This window comes from Artemia sp. Qi Xiang Cuo, chromosome 6 (assembly GCF_049724085.1).
Source record: "Artemia sp. Qi Xiang Cuo chromosome 6, ASM4972408v1, whole genome shotgun sequence".
In the NCBI taxonomy this organism is placed as follows: Eukaryota; Metazoa; Arthropoda; class Branchiopoda; order Anostraca; family Artemiidae; genus Artemia; species Artemia sp. Qi Xiang Cuo.
The window spans coordinates 7,085,332-7,099,882 of NC_142799.1; the positions used below are offsets into that span (position 1 = coordinate 7,085,332).

General features: G+C 35.1%; 2 protein-coding genes across 2 annotated transcripts in view; one reads left to right on the forward strand and one right to left on the reverse strand.

Moving 5' to 3' along the window:
* Positions 1-12,496, forward strand: part of Cdk5 (Cyclin-dependent kinase 5) — a 67,964-nt gene extending 55,468 nt beyond the window's left edge. The window contains exons 5-6 of the mRNA XM_089090467.1: positions 8,335-8,546; positions 10,617-12,496. Coding sequence (XP_088946593.1) covers positions 8,335-8,546; positions 10,617-10,715 — 311 coding nt within the window. The 3' untranslated portion in view covers positions 10,716-12,496. The remainder of the gene's footprint in view (positions 1-8,334; positions 8,547-10,616) is intronic.
* The window catches only part of LOC148950821 (sperm-associated antigen 7), an 86,275-nt gene that overhangs the window by 1,820 nt on the left and 69,904 nt on the right, over positions 1-14,551 (reverse strand). The gene's annotated exons all lie outside the window — the stretch shown is intronic.

Consider the following 14,551-nt stretch of genomic DNA (forward strand, 5'->3'; position numbering starts at 1 on the left):
TCATTTTTATGCTCGAGTAATAGGAAATGCTCTTGAAAGAGCCAATATTTATGTCAACTCAACAAAACTATCTTCCTTTTAATGACGGAAATAGTCATTTAATTGACGGTAAACACCGGAACAATTGAAAATGCTCTTGGAAGAGCGCACTGTTTGTCTAGCTGAAAGAAATTGCCGTTGGGACCGTTTAATGAAGGGAAAGCGTTATTTTAACAACAGAAAATATCATTTTTATGCTCGAGTAATGGAAATGCTCCTGAAAGAGCCAATATTTATGTCAACTCAACAAAACTATCTTCCTTTTAAAGACGGAAATAGTCATTTAATTGACGGTAAACGCCGGAACAATTGAAAATGCTCTTGGAAGAGCGCACTGTTTGTCTAGCTGAAAGAAATTACCCTTGGGACCGTTTAATGAAGGGAAAGCGTTATTTTAACAACAGAAAATGTCATTTTTATGCTCGAGTAATGGAAATGCTCCTGAAAGAGCCAATATTTATGTCAACTCAACAAAACTATCTTCCTTTTAAAGACGGAAATAGTCATTTAATTGACGGTAAACGCCGGAACAATTGAAAATGCTCTTGGAAGAGCGCACTGTTTGTCTAGCTGAAAGAAATTCCCCTTGGGACCGTTTAATGAAGGGAAAGCGTTATTTTAACAACAGAAAATGTCATTTTTATGCTCGAGTAATGGAAATGCTCCTGAAAGAGCCAATATTTATGTCAACTCAACAAAACTATCTTCCTTTTAAAGACGGAAATAGTCATTTAATTGACGGTAAACGCCGGAACAATTGAAAATGCTCTTGGAAGAGCGCATTGTTTGTCTAGCTGAAAGAAATTACCCTTGGGACCGTTTAATGAAGGGAAAGCGTTATTTTAACAACAGAAATGCTCTTGAAAGAGCCAATATTTATGTCAACTCAACAAAACTATCTTCCTTTTAAAGACGGAAATAGTCATTTAATTGACGGTAAACGCCGGAACAATTGAAAATGCTCTTGGAAGAGCGCATTGTTTGTCTAGCTGAAAGAAATTACCCTTGGGACCGTTTAATGAAGGGAAAGCGTTATTTTAACAACAGAAATGCTCTTGAAAGAGCCAATATTTATGTCAACTCAACAAAAATATATTCCTTTTAAAGACGGAAATAGTCATTTAATTGACGGTAAACGCCGGAACAATTGAAAATGCTCTTGGAAGAGCGCACTGTTTGTCTAGCTGAAAGAAATTGCCGTTGAGTCCGTTTAATGAAGGGAAAGCGTTATTTTAACAAAAGAAAATGTCATTTTTATGCTCGAGTAATAGGAAATGCTCTTGAAAGAGCCAATATTTATGTCAACTCAACAAAACTATCTTCCTTTTAAAGACGGAAATAGTCATTTAATTGACGGTAAACACCGGAACAATTGAAAATGCTCTTGGAAGAGCGCACTGTTTGTCTAGCTGAAAGAAATTACCCTTGGGACCGTTTAATGAAGGGAAAGCGTTATTTTAACAACAGAAATGCTCTTGAAAGAGCCAATATTTATGTCAACTCAACAAAACTATCTTCCTTTTAAAGACGGAAATAGTCATTTAATTGACGGTAAACACCGGAACAATTGAAAATGCTCTTGGAAGAGCGCACTGTTTGTCTAGCTGAAAGAAATTGCCGTTGAGTCCGTTTAATGAAGGGAAAGCGTTATTTTAACAAAAGAAAATGTCATTTTTATGCTCGAGTAATAGGAAATGCTCTTGAAAGAGCCAATATTTATGTCAACTCAACAAAACTATCTTCCTTTTAAAGACGGAAATAGTCATTTAATTGACGGTAAACGCCGGAACAATTGAAAATGCTCTTGGAAGAGCGCACTATTTGTCTCAGCTGAAAGAAATTGCCGTTGAGTCCGTTTAATGAAGGGAAAGCGTTATTTTAACAACAGAAAATGTAATTTTAATGCTCGAGTAATAGGAAATGCTCTTGAAAGAGCCAATATTTATGTCAACTCAACAAAACTATCTTCCTTTTAAAGACGGAAATAGTCATTTAATTGACGGTAAACGCCGGAACAATTGAAAATGCTCTTGGAAGAGCGCACTATTTGTCTCAGCTGAAAGAAATTGCCGTTGAGTCCGTTTAATGAAGGGAAAGCGTTATTTTAACAACAGAAAATGTCATTTTTATGCTCGAGTAATAGGAAATGCTCCTGAAAGAGCCAATATTTATGTCAACTCAACAAAACTATCTTCCTTTTAAAGACGGAAATAGTCATTTAATTGACGGTAAACGCCGGAACAATTGAAAATGCTCTTGGAAGAGCGCACTGTTTGTCTAGCTGAAAGAAATTACCCTTGGGACCGTTTAATGAAGGGAAAGCGTTATTTTAACAACAGAAATGCTCTTGAAAGAGCCAATATTTATGTCAACTCAACAAAACTATCTTCCTTTTAAAGACGGAAATAGTCATTTAATTGACGGTAAACGCCGGAACAATTGAAAATGCTCTTGGAAGAGCGCACTGTTTGTCTAGCTGAAAGAAATTGCCGTTGAGTCCGTTTAATGAAGGGAAAGCGTTATTTTAACAACAGAAAATGTCATTTTTATGCTCGAGTAATAGGAAATGCTCTTGAAAGAGCCAATATTTATGTCAACTCAACAAAACTATCTTCCTTTTAATGACGGAAATAGTCATTTAATTGACGGTAAACGCCGGAACAATTGAAAATGCTCTTGGAAGAGCGCACTGTTTGTCTCAGCTGAAAGAAATTGCCGTTGAGTCCGTTTAATGAAGGGAAAGCGTTATTTTAACAACAGAAAATGTAATTTTTATGCTCGAGTAATAGGAAATGCTCTTGAAAGAGCCAATATTTATGTCAACTCAACAAAACTATCTTCCTTTTAAAGACGGAAATAGTCATTTAATTGACGGTAAACGCCGGAACAATTGAAAATGCTCTTGGAAGAGCGCACTATTTGTCTCAGCTGAAAGAAATTGCCGTTGAGTCCGTTTAATGAAGGGAAAGCGTTATTTTAACAACAGAAAATGTCATTTTTATGCTCGAGTAATAGGAAATGCTCCTGAAAGAGCCAATATTTATGTCAACTCAACAAAACTATCTTCCTTTTAAAGACGGAAATAGTCATTTAATTGACGGTAAACGCCGGAACAATTGAAAATGCTCTTGGAAGAGCGCACTGTTTGTCTCAGCTGAAAGAAATTACCCTTGGGACCGTTTAATGAAGGGAAAGCGTTATTTTAACAACAGAAATGCTCTTGAAAGAGCCAATATTTATGTCAACTCAACAAAACTATCTTCCTTTTAATGACGGAAATAGTCATTTAATTGACGGTAAACACCGGAACAATTGAAAATGCTCTTGGAAGAGCGCACTGTTTGTCTAGCTGAAAGAAATTGCCGTTGAGTCCGTTTAATGAAGGGAAAGCGTTATTTTAACAACAGAAATGCTCTTGAAAGAGCCAATATTTATGTCAACTCAACAAAACTATCTTCCTTTTAAAGACGGAAATAGTCATTTAATTGACGGTAAACGCCGGAACAATTGAAAATGCTCTTGGAAGAGCGCACTGTTTGTCTATCTGAAAGAAATTGCCGTTGAGTCCGTTTAATGAAGGGAAAGCGTTATTTTAACAACAGAAAATGTCATTTTTATGCTCGAGTAATAGGTAATGCTCTTGAAAGAGCCAATATTTATGTCAACTCAACAAAACTATCTTCCTTTTAAAGACGGAAATAGTCATTTAATTGACGGTAAACGCCGGAACAATTGAAAATGCTCTTGGAAGAGCGCACTATTTGTCTCAGCTGAAAGAAATTGCCGTTGAGTCCGTTTAATGACGGGAAAGCGTTATTTTAACAACAGAAAATGTCATTTTTATGCTAGAGTAATAGGAAATGCTCTTGAAAGAGCCAATATTTATGTCAACTCAACAAAACTATCTTCCTTTTAAAGACGGAAATAGTCATTTAATTGACGGTAAACGCCGGAACAATTGAAAATGCTCTTGGAAGAGCGCATTGTTTGTCTAGCTGAAAGAAATTACCCTTGGGACCGTTTAATGAAGGGAAAGCGTTATTTTAACATAACAGGAAATGCTCTTGAAAGAGCCAATATTTATGTCAACTCAACAAAAATATATTCCTTTTAAAGACGGAAATAGTCATTTAATTGACGGTAAACGCCGGAACAATTGAAAATGCTCTTGGAAGAGCGCACTGTTTGTCTAGCTGAAAGAAATTGCCGTTGAGTCCGTTTAATGAAGGGAAAGCGTTATTTTAACAACAGAAAATGTCATTTTTATGCTCGAGTAATAGGAAATGCTCTTGAAAGAGCCAATATTTATGTCAACTCAACAAAACTATCTTCCTTTTAAAGACGGAAATAGTCATTTAATTGACGGTAAACACCGGAACAATTGAAAATGCTCTTGGAAGAGCGCACTGTTTGTCTAGCTGAAAGAAATTACCCTTGGGACCGTTTAATGAAGGGAAAGCGTTATTTTAACAACAGAAATGCTCTTGAAAGAGCCAATATTTATGTCAACTCAACAAAACTATCTTCCTTTTAAAGACGGAAATAGTCATTTAATTGACGGTAAACGCCGGAACAATTGAAAATGCTCTTGGAAGAGTGCACTGTTTGTCTAGCTGAAAGAAATTGCCGTTGAGTCCGTTTAATGAAGGGAAAGCGTTATTTTAACAACAGAAAATGTCATTTTTATGCTCGAGTAATAGGAAATGCTCTTGAAAGAGCCAATATTTATGTCAACTCAACAAAACTATCTTCCTTTTAATGACGGAAATAGTCATTTAATTGACGGTAAACGCCGGAACAATTGAAAATGCTCTTGGAAGAGCGCACTATTTGTCTCAGCTGAAAGAAATTGCCGTTGAGTCCGTTTAATGAAGGGAAAGCGTTATTTTAACAACAGAAAATGTAATTTTAATGCTCGAGTAATAGGAAATGCTCTTGAAAGAGCCAATATTTATGTCAACTCAACAAAACTATCTTCCTTTTAAAGACGGAAATAGTCATTTAATTGACGGTAAACGCCGGAACAATTGAAAATGCTCTTGGAAGAGCGCACTATTTGTCTCAGCTGAAAGAAATTGCCGTTGAGTCCGTTTAATGAAGGGAAAGCGTTATTTTAACAACAGAAAATGTCATTTTTATGCTCGAGTAATAGGAAATGCTCCTGAAAGAGCCAATATTTATGTCAACTCAACAAAACTATCTTCCTTTTAAAGACGGAAATAGTCATTTAATTGACGGTAAACGCCGGAACAATTGAAAATGCTCTTGGAAGAGCGCACTGTTTGTCTAGCTGAAAGAAATTACCCTTGGGACCGTTTAATGAAGGGAAAGCGTTATTTTAACAACAGAAATGCTCTTGAAAGAGCCAATATTTATGTCAACTCAACAAAACTATCTTCCTTTTAAAGACGGAAATAGTCATTTAATTGACGGTAAACGCCGGAACAATTGAAAATGCTCTTGGAAGAGCGCACTGTTTGTCTAGCTGAAAGAAATTTCCGTTGAGTCCGTTTAATGAAGGGAAAGCGTTATTTTAACAACAGAAATGCTCTTGAAAGAGCCAATATTTATGTCAACTCAACAAAACTATCTTCCTTTTAAAGACGGAAATAGTCATTTAATTGACGGTAAACGCCGGAACAATTGAAAATGCTCTTGGAAGAGCGCACTGTTTGTCTAGCTGAAAGAAATTGCCGTTGAGTCCGTTTAATGAAGGGAAAGCGTTATTTTAACAACAGAAAATGTCATTTTTATGCACGAGTAATAGGTAATGCTCTTGAAAGAGCCAATATTTATGTCAACTCAACAAAACTATCTTCCTTTTAATGACGGAAATAGTCATTTAATTGACGGTAAACGCCGGAACAATTGAAAATGCTCTTGGAAGAGCGCACTATTTGTCTCAGCTGAAAGAAATTGCCGTTGAGTCCGTTTAATGAAGGGAAAGCGTTATTTTAACAACAGAAAATGTCATTTTTATGCTCGAGTAATAGGAAATGCTCTTGAAAGAGCCAATATTTATGTCAACTCAACAAAACTATCTTCCTTTTAAAGACGGAAATAGTCATTTAATTGACGGTAAACGCCGGAACAATTGTAAATGCTCTTGGAAGAGCGCACTATTTGTCTCAGCTGAAAGAAATTGCCGTTGAGTCCGTTTAATGAAGGGAAAGCGTTATTTTAACAACAGAAAATGTAATTTTTATGCTCGAGTAATAGGAAATGCTCTTGAAAGAGCCAATATTTATGTCAACTCAACAAAACTATCTTCCTTTTAAAGACGGAAATAGTCATTTAATTGACGGTAAACGCCAGAACAATTGAAAATGCTCTTGGAAGAGCGCACTATTTGTCTCAGCTGAAAGAAATTGCCGTTGAGTCCGTTTAATGAAGGGAAAGCGTTATTTTAACAACAGAAAATGTCATTTTTATGCTCGAGTAATAGGAAATGCTCTTGAAAGAGCCAATATTTATGTCAACTCAACAAAACTATCTTCCTTTTAAAGACGGAAATATTCATTTAATTGACGGTAAACGCCGGAACAATTGAAAATGCTCTTGGAAGAGCGCACTATTTGTCTCAGCTGAACGAAATTGCCGTTGAGTCCGTTTAATGAAGGGAAAGCGTTATTTTAACAACAGAAAATGTCATTTTTATGCTCGAGTAATAGGAAATGCTCTTGAAAGAGCCAATATTTATGTCAACTCAACAAAACTATCTTCCTTTTAATGACGGAAATAGTCATTTAATTGACGGTAAACACCGGAACAATTGAAAATGCTCTTGGAATAGCGCACTGTTTGTCTAGCTGAAAGAAATTTCCGTTGAGTCAGTTTAATGAAGGGAAAGCGTTATTTTAACAAAAGAAAATGTCATTTTTATGCTCGAGTAATAGGAAATGCTCTTGAAAGAGCCAATATTTATGTCAACTCAACAAAACTATCTTCCTTTTAATGACGGAAATAGTCATTTATTTGACGGTAAACACCGGAACAATTGAAAATGCTCTTTGGAAGAGCGCACTGTTTGTCTAGCTGAAAGAAATTGCCGTTGAGTCCGTTTAATGAAGGGAAAGCGTTATTTTAACAAAAGAAAATGTCATTTTTATGCTCGAGTAATAGGAAATGCTCTTGAAAGAGCCAATATTTATGTCAACTCAACAAAACTATCTTCCTTTTAATGACGGAAATAGTCATTTAATTGACGGTAAACACCGGAACAATTGAAAATGCTCTTGGAAGAGCGCACTGTTTGTCTAGCTGAAAAAAATTACCCTTGGGACCGTTTAATGAAGGAAAAGCGTCATTTTAACAACAGAAATGCTCTTGAAAGAGCCAATATTTATGTCAACTCAACAAAACTATCTTCCTTTTAAAGACGGAAATAGTCATTTAATTGACGGTAAACGCCGGAACAATTGAAAATGCTCTTGGAAGAGCGCACTATTTGTCTAGCTGAAAGAAATTACCGTTGGATCCGTTTAATGAAGGAAAAGCGTCATTTTAACAACAGAAAACGTCATTTTTATGCCCGAGTAATAAAAAATGCTCTTGAAAGAGCCAATATTGATCGCAACCAAACGAAATTGTCGTCGTCTTTTTAATGAAGTAAAGTGATATTCTAATGAAGGAAAACGTCATTTCAATGACGGAATAATGGAAAATATTTTCGAAAGACCCTATGTTATCTCAACTAAACGAAATTGTCTTCATCCTTTTAATGAAGGAAAACGTCATTTCAATGACGGAATAATGGAAAATATTTTCGAAAGACCCTATGTTATCTCAACTAAACGAAATGGTCTTCATCCTTTTAATGAAGGAAAACGTCATTTCAATGACGGAATAATGAAAAATGGTTTCGAAAGAGCCTATGTTTATCTCAACTAAACGAAATTGTCGTCGTCCTTTTAATGAAGGAAAGTGATATTTTAATGAAGGAAAACGTCATTTCAATGACGGAATACTGGGAAATGTTTTCAAAAGAGCCTATGTTTATCTCAACTAAACGAAATTGTCGTCATCCTTTTAATGACGAGAAACGTCATTTTAATGATGGAAAACGTCTTTTTAATGGTGGAGTAGTGGAAAATGCTATCGAAAGAGTCAATATTTGTCAGCAAGAAATTGGAAACCATTTGCGAGATATCATTTTTCATTCTTGGTTGGAAAATATTTACGTAAACTTGGCCACCTGTATTTGGGCCACCTGTTATGTTTTTTTGGCTCTAATTCTGAATTCTGATTCAATTCATGAATTTCAGATTCCAGAATTTGAATGTGTTTTAATTTCAGAATTAGCAAATGCGGGTCGCCCACTCTTCCCGGGCTCAGATGTTGATGATCAATTAAAACGGATATTTAAGCTCTTAGGAACCCCTACGGAAGAAACGTGGCCTGGCCATACTCAGCTACCAGAATACAAACAATTTTCAATATACCCTCCTGCGCCAAGTCTTAGTCAAGTTGTCCCTAAACTTGGACCTAAAGGCCGAGATCTATTACAGGTACTATGTCAAAATTTCTAGCTTTTCCCTAAGACCCATTTCCCGACTTAATATATTCATTATGCCCTTTGATTAGTTTAGTTTATTGTTCTTATGATTGACTCTCTTGTGATTGTGCTTGTTTTCTTTGACATGAGGGTCTCATTAAAGATCAGATGTTTAAAATTAAGATTATTGAACAAGGGGAATTCAAAATTACTGTTGGTTCTTCCATCACGACTTATGAGAATGGTTTAAATTTGGTTTTATTTGATCTACCTGAAAATGAGACGATATAAACTTACTGCACTTTTGACTGAAATATTCACAGGCCGAATTTCACCATCACACCCTTCCTCCCTATACAGAGGACTTGTAAATTCAATTTCTCCGTTTTTTAATTTAATTAAGATACAAAAGGATATTCTAAAAATATAGGGAGGGAGTATTTTTTTGTCGATTTGTCAAATGAAAATACCGAAAAAAGGTGTTTTTTAAGATCAAGTGGGGGTGGGGGGAGTCGTTGCCTACTTGTCTTCTCCAACTGGTGTCCTTGTTCAATACTATTGAGAAAATTAAATCCAAATGCTATTTGATAATTCAAAAATGACTTAGAAGAATGCCAGTAGTCTTTCAAAAAATATTCCACTTTGACAGCAGAATTATGCTGTAACTTCTATGTGCAATGATATTTTATTTGCATTGCCCCTGTCTTGTCATGAATTAAAAACAACCCGTGTTTTCATTTTTTTTGTCGTTTATAACGGGGGGGGGGGGGTGTGTGTGTGTGTCAATTCACTAAAATATTAGAGTAGGGGCAGAATTCATTTTTCCATATTTAAGGGGCGGGAGGTAATTTTATTTTCAATTTTATAACAAAAATAACAAAATTAGGCATTTGGCAATGAAAATAACAAAAAAGGTTAAGATTTAAGTTCCCTTGGGTCAGATAAAAAGGAAAGACCCCCATCAAGATTTCCAGACCCGAGAGCAAATTTCTAATTAAAGTACAAAGTTATTAGTTTCTTAGATAACTGCCTTTCCATTTATAAATAAGAAGAATTAAAAATATAGAAAAACGGGTATAGTATTTAAAAAATAAGACAGGGGGAAATAACCCAAAAAACCTTTTTTTCACTGATAATGATAAAAGTCTGAATATTTTGGCTTCACCTACGGAAGCTTTTATCAGAAGGGAAAAACAAAACAAACTACACTAAATTAAACAAAACATAAATAAAAGACAAAATAAAAACGATAAAAAAACTTACTACTGTAAACCCCTCAGGCAACTCATAACTCAATTTGTGAAGCTCAATAGATGCTACTCAATATTTTTAATTATCGTTTTACTTAATATATTTTATGTTATAAAAGCTGTTTTTGTGCTATAATCCGTAGTTGCTATCCAGCAGTTCTTTTAGTTAATATATTTTATGTTATGGAAGTTGCTTTTGTGCAGCACTTCACGTCGTATTACCACCAAAAAGGCTATGCAGCAGTTCTATTTGGCTGATTATTGTGCAAATCAGATCATAAATCTCTTAAGTACCTCATAATTCAATTTGTCTAGCTCAATAGTTGCTACTCAATATTCTAAATTATTGTTTTAGTTAATATAATTTATGTCATAAAATCTGCTTTTGCGCAGCACTTCACGTCGTATTACCACCGAAAAGGCTATGCAGCCGGTCTATTTCGCTTAATATTGTGCAAATCAATCCATAAATCTCTCAAGTAACTCATAACTCAATTTATCTAGCTCAGTAATTGCTACTCAATATTTTGTATTATTTTTTTAGTTAATATAATGTATGTTATAAAAGCTGCTTTTTTCCATTACCACCGAAAAGGCTATACAGCAATTCTATTTGGCCGATGATTGTGCAAATCAAACCGTAAACCTTTTACGTAACTCAAAGCTCAGTTCGTGTAGCTCAATAGTTGCTAGTTAACAATTTAGTCATCGTATTCATTATTATAGAGGCTCCTTTATTATTATAAAGGAATATTTTATTTATATATTATTATTTATTATTATTATATTATTATATATACTTTATTATTATAATAATATATGTATTATTATAGAGGCTCCTTGTGTGCAACCCTTCACATCGTATTTCTGCCGAGGAGGCTATGCAACATTCCTATTTTGACGATTATGGTGCAAACAGTAGAAGCGGTTGAGCTGCTATTCCATGATTGGGTGGAAACAAAAATTATAGTATACTAGTCTTTCGTTTTTAATTAGTCATTTTGGGCATTTTATTTTGTTTAGTTGGCGCATCACATGGTGTTACTAAAGTGCATAAAGATGTTCCTACATTTTATCTGATCATTTAACAAAATATTATGAGGTAGTTGGAAAGATGACGAACTTTGTTAAAAAAAAATCCATAAATTTTTCAGCTCTTTCAGGAAACAGTTTTTGGGACACTTTCCTAAATTGATCTGGGGCCTTTGGGAAGAAGTTGAACTTTGTTAACCTTCCCTAAACTCAGCAAAGTCAACCTTTAGCTGAAAAGATACGAAGCTAAATATCAAATGGCAAAAATCTGCTTCTGAATATTTTCAAGCTTGTCGGTTTGGATAGCAGTTAGACCTGGATGCCAAATAGGACAAGCCTGGACAAACACGACTACTACCTATTTGGAAGTCCTGTACATCCGCTGCTCCTAGGAGGATTATTAATTTGTTCTACAAGAGATTTCCATGGAGTGAACAAGCCCTCCTCCTATCAGGAAAAGTCCTCATCAGGATAATTTTCCGAGGGGCGGGGTGTGGGACCACAATAGTGCTTTTTAATTCACTAGTTCAATTTGTCTTAGTTTCCCCTGTATTTGCACCGCTCGCTGGAGGGATTCGGTTTTTTCTCAGATTTCAATAAACTGAGGTTCCCTTCATTAACGCCGTGTGAGCTTGCGTTAATAAAGGGACATACACTTTACTAACACCGTGTGAATAATGTATTTGAACCTCGCCATGTGAGTTGACTATAAAGAAATAGGTTATGTACCAGCTACCCGCTGGTAAATGCATGATTTTGACTTTAAATGAACATAGTTTGAGTTACAGTATGCTAAAAGTTCAGAAATATATAATTGTAAAAAGTGCATAAACCGTCGATTTAGAAAATTTATAACTTTCATATGAACAATATCGCCATCTATTTTGTTTTGATCCATGGAACATATCATAAGTAAACCTTCAACCGGCACCTCCTCGAGAGTTTCGATTAGAAACTCTGCCCATCGATAAAAGTTTGTGAGGAAGAGATGGCATGTTGGAAGAATGATAAAATTGAGGATTTTTAAAGTATTTAGAAAGAGGTACATCTGCAAAAAGAAGGGGGGGTTGATTATTGAAAAATAGTTGTTAGAACGAACTATTTTTATAAATTTATAATATTACACTATTGAAAATGTAACATGTCGGCAACAGGTACTTTATCTCAATTTATTCATTTTTACTAATCAATTTGAACGATGATTTAGCAAGAAAATGGCATGTTGTAATAACTAGTAACTATTGTCAGGAACACAATATATAATAATATATGTAACATAGTATATAGTAATATATAGTAATATATGTAATTTGTTAGGCGGGAGAGGATCCAGCTGAATCAGTAATTTATGAGGCAGGGACGTAGCTCTAGCATCTTTATTGGGGGGGGGGGGGCAAGAGGCGTCCATATCTAGATAGTCAAGGGGCAAGGGCTATATAATAGTTTTTCTCCAAATTATTGGTGGGGCAACTGCCTCCCCCCCCCCATTGCCCCTTCCAAACGATGCCCCTGTTAGGAGGAGAAGGCAAATACATTCAAGTCAAGGGTTTCTGCCCAAATTCTATCGTGCTTTGGTCTGCTCTTAATGAAATTCATCTCTATTTTTCTTTACTTGTTGTTTATTGTGTACCGTATATTATTCCTTATTTTATTGTTGTATTGTTTGCTATAAAGATATTATAGATGGCATTTGTTGCAATTTTGTAAACAAAAATTACCTTAGCCTTTGGTCAAATTTTGTGGATTGATTTCTTTTGGAACCTTTTTCATGGTCATCATAACTAGTTTAAAAAATCTTTGTATTGGCGATTATTAATGAATGTGAAGGCGTAGGAGGAAGGGTAGCCTGCTAATCCGTAAGTAGTACTAATTTATACTCGGGCTAATGACGTCAAAATCGTGGTTGCAGCGGCAGCTGCAATCTAGTAAAAGACGAACACGACCCATAGTAACCAAACAAAATAGCCTGGAACCCTTAGAAATGATGTTGGACCGAGACAAAAAAGAACGTCATTAGAATTGCCTTGGCTGAAAACCCTATGCAGGAAACTTTTCTCCGCTGATAGTTGGGGACTAGAACCTCATAGAGAGCTGTTTAAGGGCTTATTTTGAAGGACATTATAAGAAAAGAACACTATTCTTTTATTAATTTTATTTACAGCATCTGTAAGTCGTGTCATCATACTAAGGGATTTACTCGCTATAGAAACTAAGCTAGTGCCTCTACAATTACCAAAATCACTCTTATAACCTTTCTTATAGAGGTATTTAATTAAAGTTTTCCTCAAACAATTTTTGCAAGGAACGAATTCTAGCCCGTAGTAACCAAAATATTAAAATAAAATGTAATATTTGACGAAATACTTGAGGATTATATTCCTAGCTGCGTGCTGGCTGCCACCGAACTTACGTATTTACTATTTTTGGTACGTTTTAAGTAAAAGACTACCTTTTATTACGGTCCTAAAAGCATTACATTTTTGTTACGTTTTTTAATTTATGTTACGCTTTTGAATAAGTTGCAAATTTTTTTAGTGATCTATTTTTTTTCTTCATGAAAAATTTATGCTGTTCCCGATTTAATGACACTGACATGAGTATCGACATTCTTGACATACATGAGTATCCTCGGTTTGCCAGGAGAAATTCAGTGATAAGCTTAAAAGAGCGAAATCCGCAAGTTTAGTCGATGAAAGTACTGACAGGACTGGATCTAAGTTCTTGGTGATTATTTGTCGTTATGTTTGCTTTAATTCGGGCGAATTAAAGGAAGAGTTTCTTGCTCTTCTGGAGGTTCATGATGCCAGTGCAAATGGTTGGAAGACGCTTTTTTATGAGGTACTACATGACTAATACATTTCTTACTCAAATACAATTGGTTTTGTTTCGGGCAATGCCAGTGTAATGCTAGGAAAAAGAACGGCCTAGCACTTTAAATTAAAAATTATGTACCCTCGCTTGCCATTACTTGTTGTGTTTGTCAGTCGTTCTCGCTCTGTTCTTCTGCTCTTCTTGCTGCTCATGGATAGAGCAGTTGATGCTCCAACTGCTCTATCCATGTGCAGAAAGATATTTTTATCTTATTTTAATTCAAAATCAATTGAATTAAAATCAAGTAGTTGCAGGCATCAAGACATGGCTAATTGTAGAAAAAGCCAAGACAAATAGTTCGAGTGAGTGAGAGGCAAATTCTGGGATAAGCCCTTTTAAGGATTATATAAAAATGATGTCATTTCATTTGTTGATAGATAAGTCTATGTATCATCCGTCCATACGTCACTTCTAGGGAAGAACTGAAGTAGATAGTTATGACGGTCATTAGTATGTGTTTTTCTTCGTTTGAGAGCAAACAGCATTTGTAGATTGCCTCGGACTAAGTTTGAAAATTTGTTTGTCCAAATATTCTAGAATTATCAACGTCATTTGGTATCCTCCCTAGAATATTTTTATGCAATAGTAAATGTTTCGACATCTTCTGTTTTGTTATTCTATTGTCTTTGAATGATTATACGCAAACAACAGTGTGTGTATCAGATTCTCTAGCGAAGCTCGAAAGAAAACACTTTTTTTAATTTGAATAGAAAATGTAAAAAATGATTGTGCAAGTATAATTAAATCAGGTTGTTTTCGTAAATTAGTATCCGGTACGTGTATGATATACGCTCTACCTAATGTTCTTCTAATATGTTTCTCTGACGCTCAATCCTAATGAAATATACCAAAGTAAGATAAAAAT